Below are 22,771 nucleotides of genomic sequence, written 5' to 3' on the forward strand. Positions count from 1 at the left end.
TTATCCAAAGGATCTCCTCCATGGACCCACCTTGGGCAGCACCAGAGCCCAGCCAGGGCTGCACCCAAGATGAACCAAAATGGCCCCAAAATGCACGAGCGCTCCCGGGGTCTCTCCCTGGGATCAGTTCTGCTCCATTTGCACCTTGCAGTTCATTGTCCCATTCCAGCTTTAGCCCAGCCACTCCCACCCTGCTTGTTTTTTCTCTCTCCAGCCCACGGGGTTTGTGCTCTTGGGGCTGAGATTTGGATCATTTGTCCTTGGTGCCCAGCTGGAGCAGGAATTGTTTTGTCTCCCTGCTCTGTGCAGAGAGCTCACCATCCCCTCATGTGAAGCCCAGACCCATCCACTAGAGCAGCACAGAATGTGAAACACAGAAAAGCTAAATGGCTGAGACAGCTGTATTTAAGTCAAGCCTAACAAAAGCCAAGGCAGATGCTCACTCCCTCAGCGAGTGCGTCCGTGCCACGTCGTCCTCGTCGGTGTCACTGCTGATGGTGATGACGCTGACGGGGCTGGGGGAGCTGGCCAGGAACAGGGCCTGGCGGGGGCTGCTGGGGGCAGGGGGCTCAGGGGCCAGCCTGAGAGAGGCCTCCTGCCCCTCCGAGTTGAGATTGTCCTGTGCTTCTATACAACTTATTCTCTTGACAGCCTTCAGGTTGAGGATCTTTGGAGAGATAAAGGCTGAATTTTGGATATTGGTGTTTTGTAGCATGTTGCTCCTGAGGAGGAAACAACAATAATTTGGCATTTAGTGAATCTCAGCCTGTGAAAACTGGGCTGTTTTCAACAAAACCAAAGTAGGCAACGTAGGCTAAACCACCTATTTAGAAAAACACAGAATTGTAAACACAGGCAAAAATACTTGGCATGGATGGTTTCAGACAAAAAAAGATACCAAGTATGTAATATCAAAGACATCAACACTGAATACAGGATACTAAAAATCCCACGTTCTTATAAAGGTAAAAACAAATGAAAACCCCATTTGGATGAAAAACAAGCAAAGAAAATCCAGCCAAATTTCCTGCAAGGATTCTCCTTGAAAAGAAAAGCTGGGAGCCTCCAGATGAACCCCTTGCTTAATATAGGACTGCTGACACTGCCCAGATAACCCACACACCTTCCCCCTCATGGAGCATCCCACACCTTTGCATGGCACTGGGGCATATTTTCTTCAGCAAGCAGCTGAAGTATTTTTGGCTATCAGTGAAAGGTGACTGCAAGGCACACAGCAACCCTGTTATACAGCCTCTCTTTATTTTTAGCTGTCTAAACCTGATATATCCTCCTTCATGTAAACTTAGGAATATCTCATTAGAGCTACCTCAGGACATTCTTATACCTTCCCACAACACTCTACCATGATAGGCACATACTAATCAAAAATAATTAAAACTAATTAGCATTGCAAGTATTGTTCCATCTAGTCTACCACCAAAATAACTTAAAGAGAAAGGACACATTTTCCCAAAAGACTAAGAGGATTTGGGTCCAACAAAGATGTCACTTCTACAAGTTGTTCCCTTGCCCACAAAACAGCAATAACAGGTGTGGGAATCCATAAAATCAGAGGGTTTTGAGAAAGCTGCAAAAGGCAGCCTCAGAGACAGCAGAACTGTGATTAGAGCTGAGCAGTAGCCATGAGATTGGTCAGCAGAAAAATTATGTAAGAAGTAGAAAAGTAAGGAGAAATAGAACAATGGTCTGTGTACTAATGGTATTCTAGAATAACTCCCTAAGCTGCAGCAAAGTATACCTAGTGAGATATTAGGGAGTTCTAAGCTCAATAATGGAGCTCTGTGCATTGTGTTTTAAGGCTCACAAGCAGGTATTGTATTTGAAATAAGCAAGCATTGATTTAACCAAAGGTACGTGTGCTTACAGTGGTTGGATGGAATCACTGTCAATGGGCTTCTGCTTTGTGTGATTGGTCAAAAAACCTTTTAAAGTGAGTTGTAACGTTAAGCTCTTGGTCTGCTGCCTGGGATGTGAGCTGATGGCATCTTCCCATTGTCATAACCATGTAATGAGGCTGATGCTGGAAAATACAACAGCTCAAGGCACGTTCATAGCAGTCCCATCCTGTGATTTGTACACAGCCCCCAGAAGGTGATACATTGTCTTTGGATGTTCTGTCTTAGAAACATTCTACTGACCTGTTCTGGCAGAGTTTGTTCCTCTTGGTAGCTGCAGGCTGAGGCCAGACAACGTGTGCAATGCCCACGCTAATTGGCTGAGGGGCAGACAAGGTTATCTGATGTGTTAAAAGAGGCTGTGGTATCATTGAGCTGTAGTGGGTGCCCTGGGTAATCATCTTCCTGAGGAAAAGGAAAGGCAGGTTTATACTGCAGGCTGTTCTCACCTGCATCCCCATTCCTTGTTAAACCCCAGCCACTGAGGTGTGGCACTAAAGCAGGACTCACCCCCAGTCTCCAAGCCTCTGTGGGCCAGCCACAGGATCAGAGGGCAGAGATGTGGCTGGAGCTGCCACTGGTGCTACCTGCTGCCATGCAGGAACCAGGATCTGCTGCGTCTGGTTGGACCACGCCTGCTGGGGAGCACAGAGCTTTTATGGCACAGACAACTCCCTGAAGCAACACTTGCTGCTTGGAGTTCAGCACAGACCAGGAGAGGCACTGCCACAGAACTCTGCAGTTCAAAACATTCACTAATTTAATAAGTGAGAGTTTTGCTTTAAAGAAGGCCAACCTGAGAAAGGATTCCTGCTCGAATCTGTAGTGGCTGAATTGCGTGGGCTTGGGTCACCAGTGGGACTGCATTATCCACCCTCAGGGAGAAACTGGTGGGTTTGCTGTGGTTTGTAGGAATTCCTGGCAGGGAGAAAAACACATACCCAAGCTTTAGGCAAACAGCAGTCTTGCATGTATTTTGTGAGCAAACATAGAGGATGATTTTAAAACATTTCACAGTTTTTTAAAATGTGTTTATGATCTAATTCCATAATTTAGATTTTCAAGCCAAACAAATTAACACCTAAAAGATTTTTGTGCCATAACTTATCCGCACAAATATTTGAGCTGTAGTTTCCAGAAAGAACTGCCAATAGCTACTGGTTGGAAACAGACTACTAGAAAGAGGAATGACTTTGGCAGAAAGTTCTGCAGAGCTAAGCATTTACTCCTTATCACAAACTACTTTAAAAGAATCTGAAAGGAAGCAGGCAAAAGTAAGCAGAACTGAATTTCAAAGCTCCTCAGAATGGACTCCTGAACACCTGATGCTCTGTATTTCCAGCAGGCTGAAACACATTCTTCTCAGCTTTTACAGCTGGCAATTGCCACATGTATAATGTCCCTCTTTTCTACCATCTCTTTGGTGGGAAACAATGTAAAATCTTCTGTCCACCTCATCAAATATTTGCAATAGAATCCATAATCCTCTCTTCATCAAAACAATGCAAACTATAGTAAACTATATAATATATAATGCAAACTACTCACCAGAGCACAATACAAAAAAGATGCATCTCATGTCTTGTACAGATTTCATTATTGTTAAAGGAAACTAACACAGATATAGCAATGCTGCAATGTTTACTACAAGAACATTTTTTTACACAATAATGCCAAGCTATAATGAAAGAGGCATTTTTCTTAACAGACATTGCAACAGAACAGCCATGCTTGAAGAAAATACTGGCTAGGAAATAGGAAAAGATATCCCTGATCTTGTCTTCTAACTGCACTTCATGCCTCATGCTTCACTCAAAGATTAAGCATGGGTGTTCACAGGTAACTACTAAAGAATTACTACACTGAAGTTTGTAAGTGCTTTGACTGGGTTTTTTTTTAATCTTTACAGTAGAGGATGAAAGAAAGTTTTCATCTGATGTAAATCTCTCATGTCATAACACAATACTCAGTTATAACCACGCACTTCAAAGCTTCTCATTTTGAAATGCACTTGACTGGTTTTTTCCCCACAGCCATCTAGAAGAGCAGCATCTTAACTCTGACAGAAGTAGAGAGTTTTAGCACTTCAGATACTCCACAGAGCAGCCAAGCTGGGAAACTTTAAAGCAGTGCCAGATACCATTAATATCCCTTTTCATCTGTGCCAGCAACTCGTCACCTATGTGATTAAAACAATATATCCCCTCCACTTCAGCTGTAGCAGAAATTAAATTTGGAAAGTTATCATCATATTAAGAATACAGTATACAAATCACAGATAAAGTGTCTGCCTGTGCTGTTTCCTTTGCTATAAATCACTTTATTCATCTGGGAATAATGAAAACAATAGTGGTTTTTTTAATTATGGAGTATGTCATTGTGTAAACAACATATACAATTTACACAATTAACTGCTCAGAAGGAAATCTCTGTGAAGCAGCCTGTGAATAGTCAGACCTTTCTCAAGTTTCTGGAACCCAAGTTAGTTGCAGCTGCCACAAAAAATAGTATTGATAAAGTCTGCTGTATCTGTCTTTATCTATAGAGATTAAGACTTCCTGGGCTTTAAGTTTGAGTTGAATATTTCTGGTTGTTTCATTTCAGAGTGCATCTAGGATGATTTGTGAAGATTTAAAAGGCAGAATGAAAACAAGGGTCATTTTTAAAAAAAAAAATACTCCCTATAAATTCCATAACTTCAAAACCTGATCTCAACACAAAGCTGAACATCACCAAGATAAATAAATTACATCTCTGGAACACAGACTATAATCAAGCTAAGTTAATAAGCCAACAATATAAAGTGCCTTCCCATTTCCATAAATTACTATTACTAGGATAAGATACTGATATTCACTCCATCTTTCCTGTTTCCTCTCCAATTTTACTTCAGAACACCCTCCTTATTGCTTCTCCTTCCACACTTTTTTCTCCTATTTTATCCAAGACAGAAATTTATCTCTCTGTGTGTGGAGTATATGAAGATGGGCTCTGGGTTGTTTAAATCATTTTCTGCAGGTGCTGATTTGCTGTTTCTTTCAGAAAGGTGCAATGAATCTGCATCTGACTCACTCACTGATTTTTAATGACATAATTAAGTTGGTTTAAATATAAACCTTAAGTGGATATAACAGAAAACTCAAATATTGCTAACAGCCAGGCAGTAATACTCATATTTTAGGAACTGTGACAATTACAGCTAAATATACCTTGAATGGCTGGAGGACATATAATCAATGCTTGCTGGAAAACATCACTGCAACCAAACTGAGCAGTTCCTGCCTGCAGAGGAATCCCTTGGTGCAGAACTGAGTGGGCAGATGCAGTTAATGCCTATGGGAACAGATGCAACACAGGCAAGGTCATTATAACTGTGAAACTACATCTCTCACACACTTGTCCCACCACTTTATACAGTAAATAACTAAAAGAAACTTATAAAAATTAACATCAAATCCATATCACAGGAAGCCATCACACTGGGCCACTGGAGGGCACCAGAATACAGCACTGGCAACCCCGGCTTGTAACTTAATTTGGAACATATTCTAAATTATTTGTCTAAGAAAACATTATGAAAAAAAACAGAGTTATAGACAGAAGATTTTACCCCTTAACAGATGTAATTTTTTCAATTATTGAATTGATCAGAAAAACTACATTAACTGAGCTTACAGTGAAAACAAAATAAACCAAAACCAAACCAAGAAAAACATGAACCATTGATTTTACCTGACTTCTTACTGGACCAATTTTGGTAAAGCTTGCAGTCCTGTTAGCTGCACTGCCTGAGGCAACTGATCTCATGAGTGATGTTTTATTGCAATTGCTTAAGTCATACAGGTTTGATCTGCATTTGCAAATATCCATGATATGAAAGCAGGACTTCACTCTATCAGAAGCAGGAAATAAGTTGCTTTAATCACCATTTCATGTTGTTGAAGGTAAAAAACAATTCCCCAAAATAAGGGGAAAAAAATTAGTTCAAACCCCACATTTCCCAGTTTCACAGAATGGGATCATCCACACAGGTAGAAAAAACAGAAACACTGTTGTTACTATGGTCACATCAAGCTTCTCTGATGTATATTTTAAATTCAGGAAAAATACTGCTGTTTCTTTCTCTTTCTATCTAACACCATTTTCTAACAGCTGTTTACAGACAGGAAAGATAGGAAATTAAGTAGATGGGAAAAGCTTGCTCTTTCAGTGAAATGCTTGCAACTTTAGGAAATCCATGGTGAAATATACAACTGCAGAACTGCAAGAAAACTTTCAATACATTCCATATTTATCAATACATGAAAGGAACTATCTGAAATGTTAACCTCAAGAGGAAATGCCTAGCCTAGCCCTCAATGACTGACAGGAACTAGGGCTCCTCATCCTCCAAAAAAATCACACCCAAGTTTCTGCAGTGCTAGAATTTTAACAATCATACATAAAACCAACTTAGGAATATATTGCTCTAACTGTTACTTTCAGAGAAAAACATAGTTATTCAAGCCGTTTCCTTGACCCAACAGATGTATCTAATACTGCAAGCACTTGAAAGATTTTTCTAAGACACTGCAAAAATGAAAGATTTTTTTTCTCTCTGACAGCAGAAGAAACAAACAACACTTTTATACAAATGAATTGCAACAACAGAGATTTCCATGTTACATACTGGTTGCTATGAGGAAAATCAAGGAGGTGCTTCATGGTAACAAAAGAATGGTTCAGGGTCTCAGCTGGAGTGATTCTTAAATCAGCATCGATAAGCAACATTTTCTTCAACAGACTGACAAATTCCCTCCTGTCTGCCTTCTCTGCCAACAGGTCACTTCCTTCCAAATCCATCACCATGTTCACCTGGCACAGAACAAAACAGTCAGAAGATATGCATATTAATTTAACTCTTTCTGGTACTGTTTTCTGCTATAAAATACCGATAGTCAGCATTTCTATCACGTGGGGTATGGTGGATTTGTCTTAACCCAAAACAGCTGGCTTGGAATTGGTGACTTTTTTTAGGCATGCACACTACTCCCCCCCTTGCAACCTCCCCAGTTAAAAAGTTAAACTCCCCAGTTAAAGCTGAAGGCCTTATTCCAGTCTGGGACTTGGAATTTAAGAAGTAAGATTTGAAATAAAGATCTTTTTATGGTCTAACTCGAACTACAGAGTTGATCTTTAAAAAACAATTTCAAGCGCATATTAATGCTAACCTTGCAACAAAATTTGATCCTTTTTTCAGGATGTGAAAGACAACAAAAAATTGCCTTTTCTTACTGACTTATAGACTTAGAGAGGTATAAAGCTAAAGAAAAGTGAGGAAACAGCCATGTTTTTAAAAACAAAATTTAAAAAACTACACTTAGAATGATATTGTTAAGATAACAGAATTATACTGGAAACCAAACAATAAACAAAGCAAGTTCCACATGCATTCTTTGTTTATTCTTTGCCACAGTGGCAGATAAGGTAGAAGAGAAAATATACATTTTACACAAAATTCAAGGGTTTCCCCACCACAAGGACAAGTTCCACTGTTTAACACAAGCAATGGAAAAGGAAGATCAGCTCAAAGGACTGACACAGCCAGACATTTTCCTCAGAGCAGCAGAGAAGAGTGAATATGACTGAGACACAATAAATAATATTCTAAAAGGCATTTCTTTCCAAACCAGTGAAATGTTTTAAAATCACCAGTCATTCCCACACATTCCTTCTGCAGAGGAAGGAGGCTTTAATACTCACGTGCACTATATCATCCAAACTGTTGAAAATATACTTTCTGGCCTCTTTAGACTTCATACCTGTTTCTGCCTCGTGTTCTTCCAATGTCTCAACAAAAAGAAAAGGAAAGCTTAGTTTAGAACCTGCCAAAAAAGCTCACCTATAACTACAAAGTGACTTTATGTACTTATTGACCTAAAACCCCCTATTTTTTCCCCAAGTTATTAGTTTATCAGTTATAGATTTGTATGCCACTTTACTGGCTACTTTCATTCTCTAAATCAAAAGACAATAACTACAATGTTTTACACCTGACAAATCATAGTACTGGATTACAACAGATAGTTTATGAATCACACAGGAAGTGCTGAAAGCCTAGCATAGAGCAGTTTAATGAAACTCTTGTATTTTTGTATATCACAGATTTTCTATTATTGTATTTTACCAATTTTCTCAAACTCAGACCTTAAACCGCAAGCAGGAGCAATATCACATCACTGTGAAAGAAATCAAAAGCCAAAATTCATTTAACTTCTTTGTTTCCTCTTTTCTTTTTTTTATTATTGTACTTTTATTCCTCCACATACACAACAGGTGGTGTAAACATTTTAAATATTTCAGTATGAAACAAAAACACCCCAGAGAATGAATGGTTTATCAGTTGGTAGAGTACCTTCTGTTACAATTTTCCTTCCTCAACACAGACAGCACCAGTAGGCTGGTGCTGCAAGAGGCAAGGTGGGACTTCAGGGAAAAAGCTTTTAACACACAGATTGCAGAAAAGCTTCCAAAATGAACTTTGACAAAGACTGCAACTAATGAGCACCAGCCCATATCAAAACCCCTAATTAACCTCTGGAGGTAACAAAAAGCTCCTGGAAGTGGGGAGGGCTGTCTGCACCAAGAGCTCACTCTGACATGGAAAAGGCAGATGTAAAGTGTCACCTAAAGCCCAAGTGCTTGAGAAAGCAGAGGGAGGGATTAACCAGGTGTGGGTGTAATTGCAGAAATGTTACACAACCCCAGAGCTGCTGGGGATTTACCAACTTGCTGGGGGGACTTATGCAACTGGTGCTGGGAGCTGGCAGCTGTTTGTTACTGCAGAGATCCCTGTCAGCCCCAACTGCTGCCTGAGCCCTCTGTAAACCCAGGGAAGCTGGGCCACGGAGAAACAGTTTTAAAAAATGTAAATTATTTGAGTGGGAAGCAAAGGCTCTGCTTATGGCCAGAGTGCAATAATGTTGCTTAGAAAGAAGCAAGGTGTGCAGAACACAAAGTACATTTTGTTTTAACTTTGTCTGCACTCACTGTATTGCAGCTTTCAGCCAACAAAGGCTGTTTTAGCAGGAGATCTAAAATAAATGAACTGTACACAGCCACGTTATTTCTTAATCTCCTTTTTCTCCTAGGAACTTCTGATCCTGAAGCCAGTTCTGGACAAATGTTATCAGAGCAGTGTGGGCCTCAGAGACAAATTCCTTACATGAAGTGAAAAGCAGTAACAGAGCAAAAAAAGAGAAGAAAACAAACCAAACACATTCATTTAGCACCTCTGGAGATACGAGGCTTAATTTGAATTCCCCACCTGGCAGCTATGAACTGGCCACAGCACAGCCTGGCAGCTGCACCTTGGGGGACAGAAAAAATGGAAGGGATAAAGAGCTGGAGCTGCTAAAAACCACAGGAGATGCACCAGGGACATCATGGTCTTGTAGTGAATCTTGGCTTCTCTCCTTTCTCTGCTCACAGAATATTGTGCAGTTTTCTACTACATTGCACTGTTTACCTTTAATCTCCAACTAGAATATGGTGCATCTGTTTCTCTACAGAAAAATCTTGCAGTTTTCGTTCCCATGCTTAACAACTGCTCTCCTGGCAAACCTTGAGTCTGTGAAATGTAACGAATCTGAGGAAAAAACAGAACAGGGAAAAGGATTTACCTCCTGTTTTCAAAATGTGATCCCCACACAGTTAAAAACTCGGAATTTCATTTGAGAAATGACAAAATGAACCAGAGTTCCACAGCCACATCTTACAGAGGGGACAAGCCTAACCCTGAGCACTTGGCACTGCTCTCTCAATCTCCAGAGAAAGCCACACATAAACAAACCTCTCAGGTGACCTAGATAAGCAAACTTTTTAGGTTGGTTCACAGCAACGAGGAGCTGGGGAAGAGTGGCTGTCATTACCTCCTCAACCCACTCCAATCCTAAATATATTTTTTTAATTCTAAACAGGAAAATCAGTAGGAGTGCTTTGTTTGCTTAGAGAACCTCCATGATTTTTTTTTTTGGCTTGTTCTCATTACGTAACTAGATAAAAATCCTTCCCATTTGCTGTTTCTAGTGTATCAGTCTTTTACACATCTGACACACCTGCATTTCAAGGAAACATTCCATGTGGAAAGGGAGTGTCTGCACAAGCTCCAGGCAGCAAAAGATAGTGTTGTTGTCCAAGAAAATCTGCTGCTGAGGGTGATGGGAATGGACTGGCTTTATGCCTGAAAGAAACTTTGCTCTGAAATGATCAAAATGCATTTATTCTAGATGATTTACTATGCATTTTGCATTACCTATCATAGTTGGTGATCAATTGATTACCTAGCAAAGTTAAGTTTCAAGGCTTCAACAGAAATCTGTTGAAACATGATGTGTTTTAACTACTGTGCATGCAATGTTAACTCACTCTACAAGGGGGGAGTTATCCCAGAGGCAGCATTGCTTTCAAAATTAAAAACCACCTTGGAACTGGAAGAATAATTGGCAAGAATTGAAAACCAAGCTTGCTGCAGGTCGGGATGGAGGGGGTATAGATTCCAGCAGCCAGGGCTGAACTTCTGAAGGGCAGGGGTCCCACACCACAGAGGGGCTGCTGGGGTGAGCCAGCCCCTAGAAAAGGAGGAGCAGCCAGGCAAGAAGAGAGAAGAAAGGGAAAAAAATTAAAAGGAGAGCATGGCCAAATACACCAAATCATAAATTGAGAGATGAGAAGATAAAGGCAATGAAAGAGAGAGGACTTGAGAGCTGGGAGCACCTGAGAGGAGAAAAACTGATGGGCAGTAAAAAGTAAAAGGAACATGAGAGGCTTCTGCTGAAAAGTGACAGACCCAAGTGGGGAGGAACTAAACACAATACTGCCAGCTTCTGGGGTTTAGTATCCTCCATAATTCCCAGCCTCAGGAACAGGAGTAACATCTGACCAGAGATATTTCTAGATCATTTAAAATGTCCTCAAAAAACAAAGAGTCTTAAAAAGTAGAGGGGAAAAGCCAGTGCATTAATTCAAAAATTCAGCAGTTAAGCGCCTGTGCCTGTTTCTAATGAGTATTAAAGCTCAGAAGACAGGGCTGTTTTCCACTGAGAAACACAGCTGTTACTGCTTCTAACCACAAATGAATGGGAGAACTAAGAGCTCCCTTTCAAGGGCCAGTGTGTTGGCTGCCACACACCAGGGGGACAGGGGGGAAATGCAGCACAAAGCCTGTTTGTTTACTCAGTGACACACACCACGTAGCAGGAGGACAGGAATTCCCTTGGAAGCCATCTCCTGCTCCTGCTGTACTCATGGATACTGAGAAAAACCCTGAACCCATTTTCTCCAGAGCAAGTTTTGCAGAGCTGCTGGAGCACAGTTACAAGCCTGGTTCAAACAAGGCAATTCCTGATGGTGCAGAGGAGGTTGCAGCCCCTCTTCCACTACAACTTCTCCAACATGAGGATCAGGCAAGTTGCTAGATGAGGCTTCCAGCAAACTTGAATGATATGTAAGAGATAAAAAAATTTGCTGAGTATTTGGAAATTTTTGAGAGAGAGTTATAGATTCCTTCCGAAAAACAAAATGCCTTCACTTTATCCTTAAAAAGAAAAGTGAATTATATGAGTTGTTAGATGTTTCCTCTTTTACTTTCTATTTTAACAGCAATAGTCTGCAAAAAGGTCTTCTAAATGCATCAAAGCATCAACCAACATTCCATTCATAGCTCACTTGCCCATGTGAAACGCTGCATTTTGTGTAAATGAAGGCAACTGAAATAGAAACATGACCAACATCAACACAAAATTAATATATCCCCTGAAAATGGTTCTAACAAACAGATTTTCAGAAAAGTAGGTCTGATCTGTCAGTGAAGGAAGCCAAAATCCCACTCCGTGAGCAGGACTTGAATAACCTAAACAAGAGCCTCTGAACTAAATGCTGAATCAAGGACTAGAACTTAGCAAGAAGCCAGTGCTGCTCCTTCTGGGGTTTTCAAGAGATTGCTTCACTTGCAAAGTTCAAAACCAGGTGGGCATGCTCAGGATGCTGATTACATTCTTCCCAAATTCCACATTATTTTTAAGTGTTTAAAATAAAAAATGTTCAAAATCTTTCATTAGAAACAACATGGAGTTTTATTAAGTTTGCTCACTAATGCTCATGGTGTCAGTACTGAAAAATCCAAGAAAGCAAGGGCAGAGCTTTAAGAGCTCCAAGCTTTACCCCTGCCTAGCTACAGTATGATTGTTCCTTGTGAAGTACAGGCTCTCAAATCCTTGGGCTTTGTTGGATTTCCAGAAAGCATCAGAAAGTACTCAAAGCACAATTAATCCTGACATCTGAATAGACATTCCAGAGTCAACCCTGTTCATGGCAAATGAAAGAGATTAGAATGCAGCAATGGTAGCTGCAAACTTTGGTTTCCATCAGAAACAGCAGCTTTAATACCAACATCTATTTCATAAGATGGAGGGGGGAGGACAAATGGCAACTTAATTCAAAAAAAGCAGCACAATATACAGTCTGGGTCAGAATCAGGATTTGTGTTTCTAGGACAATCAATAAGGCTAAATTAAAAGGATTGAACAGACTTGAAGGAATGCTACATAATAGGGGATATAATTAGCATTTAAAATTCTGTATTTAATGATCTGAAAGTCTTAAGTTGCAGAAAGTGCAGATATGCTTGTGAAATTTATTCTACTACCTGGTCATATTCCAGTGCTCCTGGGTACAGTGGCCATCCAAGAAAGAGCTCTGCAATCACACACCCTAACGACCACATGTCTATGGCTTCACAAAACGGCAATCCCAGTATGATCTCTGGTGCTCTGCAAATCAAACATGGTTACTGAAGGTTTCTCCTTGGGGAAGAAAGGTCATTCAATAATCCAACATGACAAAAAAAAAAAAAAAAAAAAACACCAAAAAAAACCCCAATCTGTTTCTTAATAATTATTTCAATAAAATCACAGCATCAGAAATTGCATTTTTATTTATCTAAGTAACCCGTGCTAGTATTTTGCAGCTCTTAGATGGTTTTTTCCTACAAGTACCAGTTTGCTATGCACATGGAAATAACTGATATGCCTGAAAAACAGAATATCCCTGATTCAGAACTTTTGCATTTCCTCCAGTATGTCTCAAATGAGCTGTCCACACATCATATGCTTGTAACTATATTCCAAACACACCAGCATTTCATCTCAAAAAAAAAACCCAACTAGAAGTTTTATCTGAAAACCTACTTGCACACTTCTCAACTGTACAGTACAGTTAAAGCTATTTAAAATATCAATTTAATTATGTAACTGCAAATCTCTTAATGTACTCAAATCAGTTGAATGTGATCAATTTTTAAATCACTTAAATGAAAGCACTGCATTTGCTAAACAGAGCAGGTGTTATTTTTCACCTAAAACAAATGTGAATTATTTAACCAACACCATCTGAATTTATGTCTCCACTCAAGAACCAGAAAAATTGGTATTGACACAGCTGCTAAAGGGGCTTTTAACATCTCTGTTCACATGGAATGGAACTCAAGTATTTCACAAATATCCATTTTCATTGTATTTGTCCTTTTAAAACCTTCCCTCCCAGCTCATTCAAGCTATTAACAAAAGGAAAAAGAATGAATTTATATCTGTACTCTAACATGGAAAGACGCCTGGAGATGTAAAATATTGTTCCAAGCATCACACTATGAAGAGATCCACTTTTAAAGCAAACAAGCTGTTGTTTGCTCAGCATGTCACAGAGGAGCAGGAAAGTGGTTAAATCCAAGAGGGTAATTCCCAATGCAGCTGGGCAGAATGGGAGCATCCAACTGACCAGGAACTGTGGGATTTCTCACCTGGCGAAAAGCTCACAAATCTTCTGATGCAGCACATCCTGACATAGTCTACTGATATTCCACACACAAAACAGACTGATCATAGTAAATACCTACATATCTCATTCTCTTCTTTACCATTATCAAAATATTCTTTAAATTAATGACATGTACTGGATTGGGAACAAATTCCTATTTTTATGCTACACAGGGACAACAGAGAAGCTATCTTGCAGCTGTAGAGCAGACCAAGTGCTGAAGCATCTCCATCCCCTGTCACAAAGGGTAGTTGGCAGAAGCTGTATACAGACACATTTTAAGCCCCAAGGATGAATGTTCACCACCAGGGAAAGGACTCCCAATCCTCTGCCTCATCTCTGACCAGTGAAGCCATTTGGGCTTCTGCCACAGGGAAAATCCAACACTTTTTAGATGAGAAAATCTACAGGACAGGATATTCTGTTAAGTAATTACATACTTTCCATTCATGCTGGCACTTCAGTGCTCCCCTTCCTTGCCACAAACCATTTTGGATGTGATTACATGAAGGCTAAATCTTGTCACGCTGGCAGTGAAACTGGAGAGGCTCAGTTTTCCACTGCCTCCAAAGATTTGACTACAAAAAACTTCGGGGGATCAAACATATGTATTTTTGCAATGCAGGATCCTGACACTGCAGTAAGTCTTAGCTAGTTTCATTATCCAAGAAATCAATTCAATATCTCTGGATGCCACAAGACAGAAATAGCAGCGAGAAGCGTCTGCCTTTCCCCCTGGCTGGGTGCCAGTCTGCCTATGGTTGTTACAGATCTCTGTTAAAATACACTTCCTTTTGTTGTATTATGTTACAGCCCTGCATAGCTAATGACTATACACACAGCCTATGGATACAGGGGCTTTAACAAATGCTTCTGCTAAAATAAGCTCTGTAAAACCTCTTAGGTTTACTCAATGGTTAATATGTGGGCCGTGCAAAAATAGCCGCAGTATGTCGGTCTGTCTGTCCCTGTGGAGAGACAGGATCCCAAAGGAGAGAAGGATGAGGGGAGAGACAATGCCCAAAAAGAAAAAAAAAATACAGAATACTTGCTGTGTTTACAGTAATCTGGTCATTTTTCCACAAAGAAAAGCACTAATAAGTCAAAGGAAAAGGGAGGTAATTCAGGAGAGAAGTGCTCCTCCCTTGCCAACACCAGACCTGCCATCCAGAAAGAAGAGGAAATAATGTGCTCCTGAGCACAGCTACCTGCACCCTTCCACAGAAAATATTTTCAGGCCAGCTTGAAGAGAGGAAGATGAAGAGCTGCTGCTCTGTCAGGGCCAATGTAACCTACCATGCTAGTCCTTAAAATGAAACAACTTTCTCAGAGCAAATTAAGTTGCAGGAAAACTGTGACTGAGTTTGATTATGTTTGGAGTGGTCTTAACCAGCTCAAATATTTTTGTTAAACAAAAGTTTGTTAATGTCATGCTCAAAAACACCTGCTTCTGTTTCTCCTTCTTTTAAAGTTCCTGTTAAAAATCTGTCTGGAGAGCTGAAGAGAAAAGTGTTAAAGTGGAGAGAATTATTCTTCAATTTTTGTCTTTAAGATGACCCACAGCTGTTTTCTCCTACAAGGAATACTTCACCATGCACCTCAAAAGGAAGATATTCCCTTTCCTAACTACAAGCATAGACATGAGAGTGGTAGGAACTGCAGCTGTCCCAACAGTCCCTTTAACATGGGAGTACTCAAAAAACAGTGTAACTAAGGATTTCTCTCTCTCAAAACAGCACCACACACACACACACGCTCCTGCTTGGTTTTTACTGCAGATCACAAGATGTCCAGTGCATCAGAAGATACCACAGTCTCCACCTGAGCAAACAGCACCTGTTATCCCATACCAAGACATCAACAAGGAGAACACCAGAATCTTCTAAACTTCTTAAGGACAGTGAATCTTAATGTACTTAAATTAAAAGCAAGATTTTAGACAGAAAGCACCTATTTCCTTCTTATCAGTGTTAATGAAACATTAATTTAAAACATTATCATAAAACAGCACAGCTTAGACTTTACAATTAGAAAGATATAAAATGATGAAATACAAATGAATACCTGTTTCAGCTGCTTGTTTGGATAGTCACATCACATTTATTACATCCCAGACCATAAATACATATACTATCCTATAACTTTTTGTAAGCTTATGAGAAAAGAAATTACACAATTTGTTCCATTAACTTGTTCAAAGACCAGAATATTTCATAAAATAGTTTAGCTTCAGCATGTTAGCCAGCTTGGAATAAAGCAACAAAATGAACAAATTTGAAGTAAAATGAGATAGTTCCTTGATGGAGGATTAAATAAAAATTAAAAATAAAAACAAACCCCAAGCAAAAACTTGCTTAAAAAAAACCCAAAAACAAAACTGCAGCATAATAACAGAAAGTTTCTTCCAACCCTTACACTGGGGGAACAAAGAATGAAGAGCAAGAATTACCCACACTACAAAAATAAGTAATAAAAAAAATCTGTAAGAAGTCAAACCATTTCAGATGATCATCACCTAGAAATGGTTGGTTAGAAATCCAATTTAGAACAGAAGTTACATGGAAAAGCTAAAACCCAACAGAGTCCTTGTACAAAGCACCAACTGAAGAACAGCACAAGACAACAAGAACAGCAGCTTCCCTTTTTCACTTCCATGAACAATTCAGTTGAATGCAGGAATAATTTCTAAATATGTTCCCACTGAAGGTCCTATAACACAGTCACACTACACATACCCCCTCAGAGATCAAGGAAGTGAGACTAAAGATTGAGTAATTTTTATTTCTATTTCCTTGGCAGTGTGGGAGGGTCAATGTATCAACAGTACTGGCTTATTTACTGCTGCTCTCCAGAGTGGGGAGTTTAGAAATAGCCTTCCTCCCCTCAAACTTTACTACCTCTATTTACCACTGTGCTGACAATGCCTATTTATTACCTACTCTGGATACAACACAATGGTACCATGATAAGAAATACTAATGCAAGGAAGCTGTCAAAGGGTAGGATGTTTATAATTTTTTTTTTATTAATGACCGGTTGAAAGCCCTGATATGGACCACTCATGTAAATGAATCCAATTTGCAAGAGTTAAAGTCAAACCAGATTATCAGCCTGAGTAAAACCAGTCTTTGCCCCTGCTGCCATCATGAGCACAATGCAAGCACATCCCTCCTGAAAGGAATAACCACACATGGGTTGTGAGATGCACAATTCTTCTCCTAAAGAAAAGAGGCCTAGGAGAAGGAGCAGATGCAGTGAGTAAGTTAATGAGAGATGGCAGTGGGCATTCTGATGAGTTTTCTCAGGTACAATCCACTCTCTTCAACTACCAGTCTTTACCACGTACATGAAGGAATGCAAACCTTTCCTCAAGATCTGCTAGAACACAGCAAAGACTCTTGGCTGGAGGGATCAAAATCAAGGTGGCAACACCAAGAAAAAACTCCCAGGCAAGTACAGCTCAGTAATCTGAAGGATGAAATGGGAAGGAACCATGTAATGACAAAACCTGGAAATGATGGATATAAAGATCAGTTGGCTCTACAGTGGATTTATGATGGTCTTCAGAAGGAATTTCAAATATGCAATTACATCAACACAAGAGGAAGTAGAGCATACAGGGTGTATAGTAAACCACAGTGAAAATTAACGTACCATTTCATTAATTAATTACCCAGAAGAAATTAAGTTATAAATTAACCAACTTTTCAATGAAAAGTCTAAACAACTTTACAGATTACTCAAGAAAAATATTTTACAATTGGGAGCAAAAATAATCAGGATATCAGTATTTATTTTCAAAGGACAAAGACATATTAAAAATACTATGCCTTATATAAAACTAGTGATATTCCCTCACCTTGAATAGTGTGTTCACTTTTGAATTCTGGGTTCAGTTTTGGTCACCCCCATCTGAAAAAGGATACATCAAATAGAAAAGACGCAGAAAAGAACAATACAAATTAAAGACTTGAAGAGATTTGGGTACAAGAAGAAACCCTGGTTAGAACTATAAAGCCTCAAGGAAGAATGAATGATCAGTAACATTACTCAAATAATATAATAAATAAGGCAAGAGAAGCAGACAGGTGTTTCTAACGCCCTGCCTCACCTTAGAAGGCCAAGGAATCCCCCCCCCACTTTGAGATAAAGGCTGATGTAAACATAAAAGTGGATTTTTAAAGCCAAAATTGCAATTACTCTCGAAATCACAGGTCACTGTTGAGATAAAAAAATATTAGGAGTATTTAAGAATGGATAGACAGGAGAATATCCACAAGTAAGGGTTGAATCCACGTAGAACAAGAACAGCCATCAACTGTGTAGAGCTGTAAGAAAATTGCATCAGAAGACGCTGAAGTGCAACCTCGTGCTACAGTAAATTTTCTGCAGCAACAAAAGACTGGGATACATAGACTGCTGATCTGAGAACATACATTACCTACACATTAAAATCACTATTCTTGCACAAATATATGAGTTATCCAAGCAAATCCCTTGACACAAACTACAAGCTTCTGTACAACCTTCTAGTCTCAACAATCTTCCCCATGCTCAGAATAATTGTTACTTGTAATGTCAATTTGTTAAAATAAGAATTATATCAACATAATTTATAGGTGCCTTTAAAATAGTTGTGTAACACATTAAAAACCCACTTAACTGCACTTCCTAAGAACATTTTTATAGTTGAATTTATTGTCTCTTGCTTTGAAGTACACTGAGATGTCAGAGGCAGACTGGCAGTGTCATGAGCTAACATAAATTTGATCCTAGAAATGCAACTATGGCACACCATGCCAGACAACGAGCCTTCCTCCCCGTTCTTTGGAGGGAACACTGCTGCAAATCAAGAATCAAAATCTGATTTACAGATTTACATTCACACTCCTGGCTTTTGTAGTTTTCTAGGGTTCTTTTAACTCTTCCATGATTAGGCATTAGGAAGTACATAAGTAGCAGACTCTGATGGGGGGGTATTTTTTAAAATTCTAAGAATTTAAGAGGACTTGGAAATCAAAAATATAAGTGCTCAGACACTGACTCAGGAAATATTAGCTAAGCTGGATAGGGGTATCTTTGTCTTTGAGGTAGCAGGAAAGACTCAATTCCACCACTCTCTGCAATTCAAGGCATGTACCTTAAAATACAGTGAGAATAATTATATTCAAGCGATATGGGAAGTTACCCCCTCATTCCTAGTGTCATCCCTCCTTGGAAGAAGCCTGGTGCATGGGAAGTGGTAGTGAAGACAAAGGGAAATCAGTCTCTGTACCTCCTGTAAAATCCTATGGCCACAGGATGGGTTTTCCACAGAAATGACAAAACCTCATTTTTGCCCAATAAAACATGTTCATAGGACTATGCATGCTCAATAGCTAGAAAAGACCTAATTCCCCTCAGAACCTCCCAGTCAGACAGATATATCCATATAGATATATCTATATATATCTATATAGATATATATATCTATATAGATATATATCTATCTGTATAAGACTGACATGCAGCTGCCAGTTTAACTTTGAACCCTGATCTGCCCTAGAGAAGGATTTAAAAATCTTATATAGAAAGCAGCCCATGTATGTGACTATTTAAAAAAAGAAGCAATCACTGCAAAAAAATTCTTTAGAATTTACGGCTCATAACTGAACGGGGAAAAGAAAATTCAGCAAGAAATTAAATGAGACAAAAAATTAAATCCTAGGTAATTTCCTCAAATAATAAAAAAATCATAAATTATCCTAGATCTTTTTCCTGATACTGAAAAAAAAATTTGTTTTGAAAGAGCAAGCACAAATTTTAAGCTAATATACTTTCTCAAACCACGTACCAAAAATACTGAAGATAATCATTTAGTTATTCCTCTTTGATTTATTCAGATGAGAATAAAACAAGTGATTTCAGAAGGCTCTTTTCTAATTATCCACTATCTCATGTGAAAGGAGGAGTTGATTTTATTAAAACCAGATGTTTATGCTTCTGCCTTTTCATGATTTCGATTTTCCTTGAAAAGACTTACCAAGTGATTTATTTATACACTTGATAGGTTAAGCAGTTTTTGAATTACATGAAAATTAAGCAAAGCAGATACTGATGCAGCAACAGAATGAGCAAAATGGGGTAGATGTAAACTCTTCAGATGCTTTATGGATAAATAAAGCCTGCTATTCAATACATTTACATTTTGGACAGCAAAGTGTCAATATTTTACGTGTCAAATGAGGTTACTTACCAAAACGGAATTTGGACAATACTATTTGTGTGGATGGAGGATTTACTCCTAACTGTGGGACCACCCTGCAGTGCTTTATCCTTCCCTGGTCGAAGGCTGCAAGAGATGGTCACACAGACATTGCCTCTGCCCAGACAAGGGGAACATCCAAAATCTCATACAGAGCTTTTGTGCAAAGCAAAGCCCCGAGATGAGCTGCTCAATTGTCCAGATTATTTCTGAAGAAAACCAGACTTGAAATGATCTTGTCTGGAGCAGTGATTGCAGTCAAGGCAAGCGCAAGTGGCTGTGGGGCTGCTGGCAAGCACGAGCTGACCTCCACCCAAGGAGAGGATCAAACACTCATTTCCAGCCCTGGAGGAGGACAAGAGAAGAGCACAGCGTGGGATGTTTCAAGGCCTCACAGCTCAGACATGTCAGAACTTAATTCCCTCCCTACTTTACTTGGTTATTGTTGATTCTGTGGGAATAACAATTTCTAACCCTATGGACTTGCAGTGCCCAAACACATCAGCTGAAGAACAGCTAGAGAGTTCCTACAAAAGAGTAAAAGCACAGCAGTATTTGCTTTTAGCATCCTTGTCAAAAGTGCCAAGACCTTGTAAATTAGTTTTCTGCAAAGGCTTTTTTGTGTTTTAGCCCCTGATGACAACAGTCCTACAACTGGGCTCAGGGTACAAAGTATGGTGGTCCTAAAGAAGCAAGCAGACAGATCCTGCTGTAAAAAAACCCAGCAGTGGAAAGAGGAATTATTTTCTAATATGACTGATTAGCATGAGGGCCTCTGTTACTTGCATATTTCATGTTAAAAAAAAAAAAAAGAAAAAAGAGAGAACACAAGGATGTTGCTGTTATGTCAAGAAATCAAGTGTATCATAACATATTACTTTATTTTAAGCAGCTATTAAAAAACAAACAAACAAACCAAAACCAAAAAAAAAAAAAAACCAAAAAAACAACCACCACCCCCCCCAAAAAAAATCACTCATACAAAAATATCCCCAATAACAAAGAAAAGGAAAGTCTAACCTGAAAACACAAAGGAAAATTTCTTCCATTCTTCAGCAAAACTTGTAACAGAGTTTGCTCTCTAACACAGGGCAACAAGCTCAGCCCAAGAGCTCAGTAAGCCATGAAAGCACTGAACTATTTGACATCATTTTCAAGCATAAAGCTGTTGCCCAGCAATTCTGCACTGGAGATGAACACACCCCACAAATACTGCAGAGAGTAAGAAAATCTGCCCACATCCTTGTCCATTGTGAAAAGGATTTTCTAAACTGCTGATAAATGCCCATCTGGGTGATGCCAAGTTGTGTTCTGGAGAAATTTTGCAACTCAGACTGATAAAATTTGACTTCAAATTACATTGCTTAAGTTACAGAAAGCTCACCAAAAATTAACAGGAAAAAAAAGTTTTAAAAAATTTGTAATCTTAGAAAAAAAATCTATATTTTCATTACAGATAATTTATGTAGTGACACTAGATTATAAAAACATTGTCAAATCAAGATTGAACACTGACAAGATGACATCAGGATAAACAGATATGGTAGGCTTGTTAAAACTGTTTAATTTTGAAAGACAAGCAACGGACTTGAAGGAGAAGCTAGTAATTTTAAAAAATATCTATTAACAGCAACATGATCACTTAAAATTCAAATATTCAAAGCACACAGAATTTAAACAGTAGTGTCCTGCAAAATGTCATGTATTGATGCCACAGCTTCACATTGGAGGTTGATGTCCTGTTCACTACATAAATGGAACACCAGAATCCATTTCCCTTTGGATACTCCCCTATATAAAATGTTATCTAGACACTTAGTACCTATGCCAGCTGCAAAATGAAACACAAAAAATTAGAATGAATAGTAAGAAAAAAGAAAGTTATTACAGAAAACCTACAGAGCAACAACTGGGGCAGATGAATTAACACACATGAAAATAAATCTGCTTTCTCAAGGTTACACTAGTAGAGACCTTTTGAATAGAAATATTTTTAAATGTTTCTAGTCACTAAATGTTCTGTTGTATTAATACCCATACATGTCTGGCTCAATGTGCTGTGGCAATCTGTAGCTTCCACAGAACATTGCAGACAAACACACCCAACACACAGAACACACCAACACTTAACAACCTTAATTTGAATTCTGCTGCAGTTATTTATGCTCTGGCAAGTGAACTTAGTGGCTGACTTGCTGAGTTTTTCCCATACAAATTTCTATGATTAGACCTGTGGTGTAAACATGACACCACCAGAACAAATCTCATCCTTACTCATGGCTTAGCAATCCCACTGACACATCCATGGGGAAACACAGCAGCACCTCAGCTTTGGGGCATGACAAAAAAACCACCTGGTAATGTCCTGACAGAGCTAAAAATTTACTGTAGAAGATTTGAAAGTTATTTCACCCCCCCTTCCTGATGAATTTAACCTATGGAGTGCTAATAGGAAAACTACACAAGTCTATTTTGGTAGGCCAGACCGTGAAGACCTCAGCCTTCCAGCCCATCCCATTATACCACAGCCTGCTGAAAGAATTCAGCTGCAATGGTCCCTCCAAATGTTTCACCCAGCCTTGAACCCTAATAAAACCCTCTTTAATTCTTCTCCTAACTGGTTTTTTTCTTTCTCTCTGCTTTTTTTTTTTCCTGTTTTTCCTTCCCTATTATTCCATTTCAGTTTATTTGTCCTTTCCCGCTGAAAGGAGAGCCTGTCTATTCTTAGAAGAGTTTTGGATCCTAAAATAAACTGCTCAAC

General features: G+C 39.1%; 1 protein-coding gene across 4 annotated transcripts in view; it reads right to left on the reverse strand.

Moving 5' to 3' along the window:
• Positions 1-22,771, reverse strand: part of HIPK3 (homeodomain interacting protein kinase 3) — a 68,549-nt gene that overhangs the window by 9,179 nt on the left and 36,599 nt on the right. For 3 of the 4 annotated variants that reach the window (XM_059848318.1, XM_059848319.1, XM_059848321.1), the window contains exons 3-12: positions 12,601-12,724; positions 9,424-9,543; positions 7,659-7,745; positions 6,586-6,770; positions 5,649-5,808; positions 5,126-5,249; positions 2,713-2,834; positions 2,427-2,554; positions 2,160-2,321; positions 444-722 (exon numbers count right to left, since the gene is read on the reverse strand). In XM_059848318.1, coding sequence (XP_059704301.1) covers positions 444-722; positions 2,160-2,321; positions 2,427-2,554; positions 2,713-2,834; positions 5,126-5,249; positions 5,649-5,808; positions 6,586-6,770; positions 7,659-7,745; positions 9,424-9,543; positions 12,601-12,724 — 1,491 coding nt within the window. The remainder of the gene's footprint in view (positions 1-443; positions 723-2,159; positions 2,322-2,426; positions 2,555-2,712; positions 2,835-5,125; positions 5,250-5,648; positions 5,809-6,585; positions 6,771-7,658; positions 7,746-9,423; positions 9,544-12,600; positions 12,725-22,771) is intronic. The other variant, XM_059848320.1, reaches the window with a different exon arrangement.

This window comes from Haemorhous mexicanus, chromosome 6, assembly GCF_027477595.1.
Source record: "Haemorhous mexicanus isolate bHaeMex1 chromosome 6, bHaeMex1.pri, whole genome shotgun sequence".
NCBI classification, from domain to species: Eukaryota; Metazoa; Chordata; class Aves; order Passeriformes; family Fringillidae; genus Haemorhous; species Haemorhous mexicanus.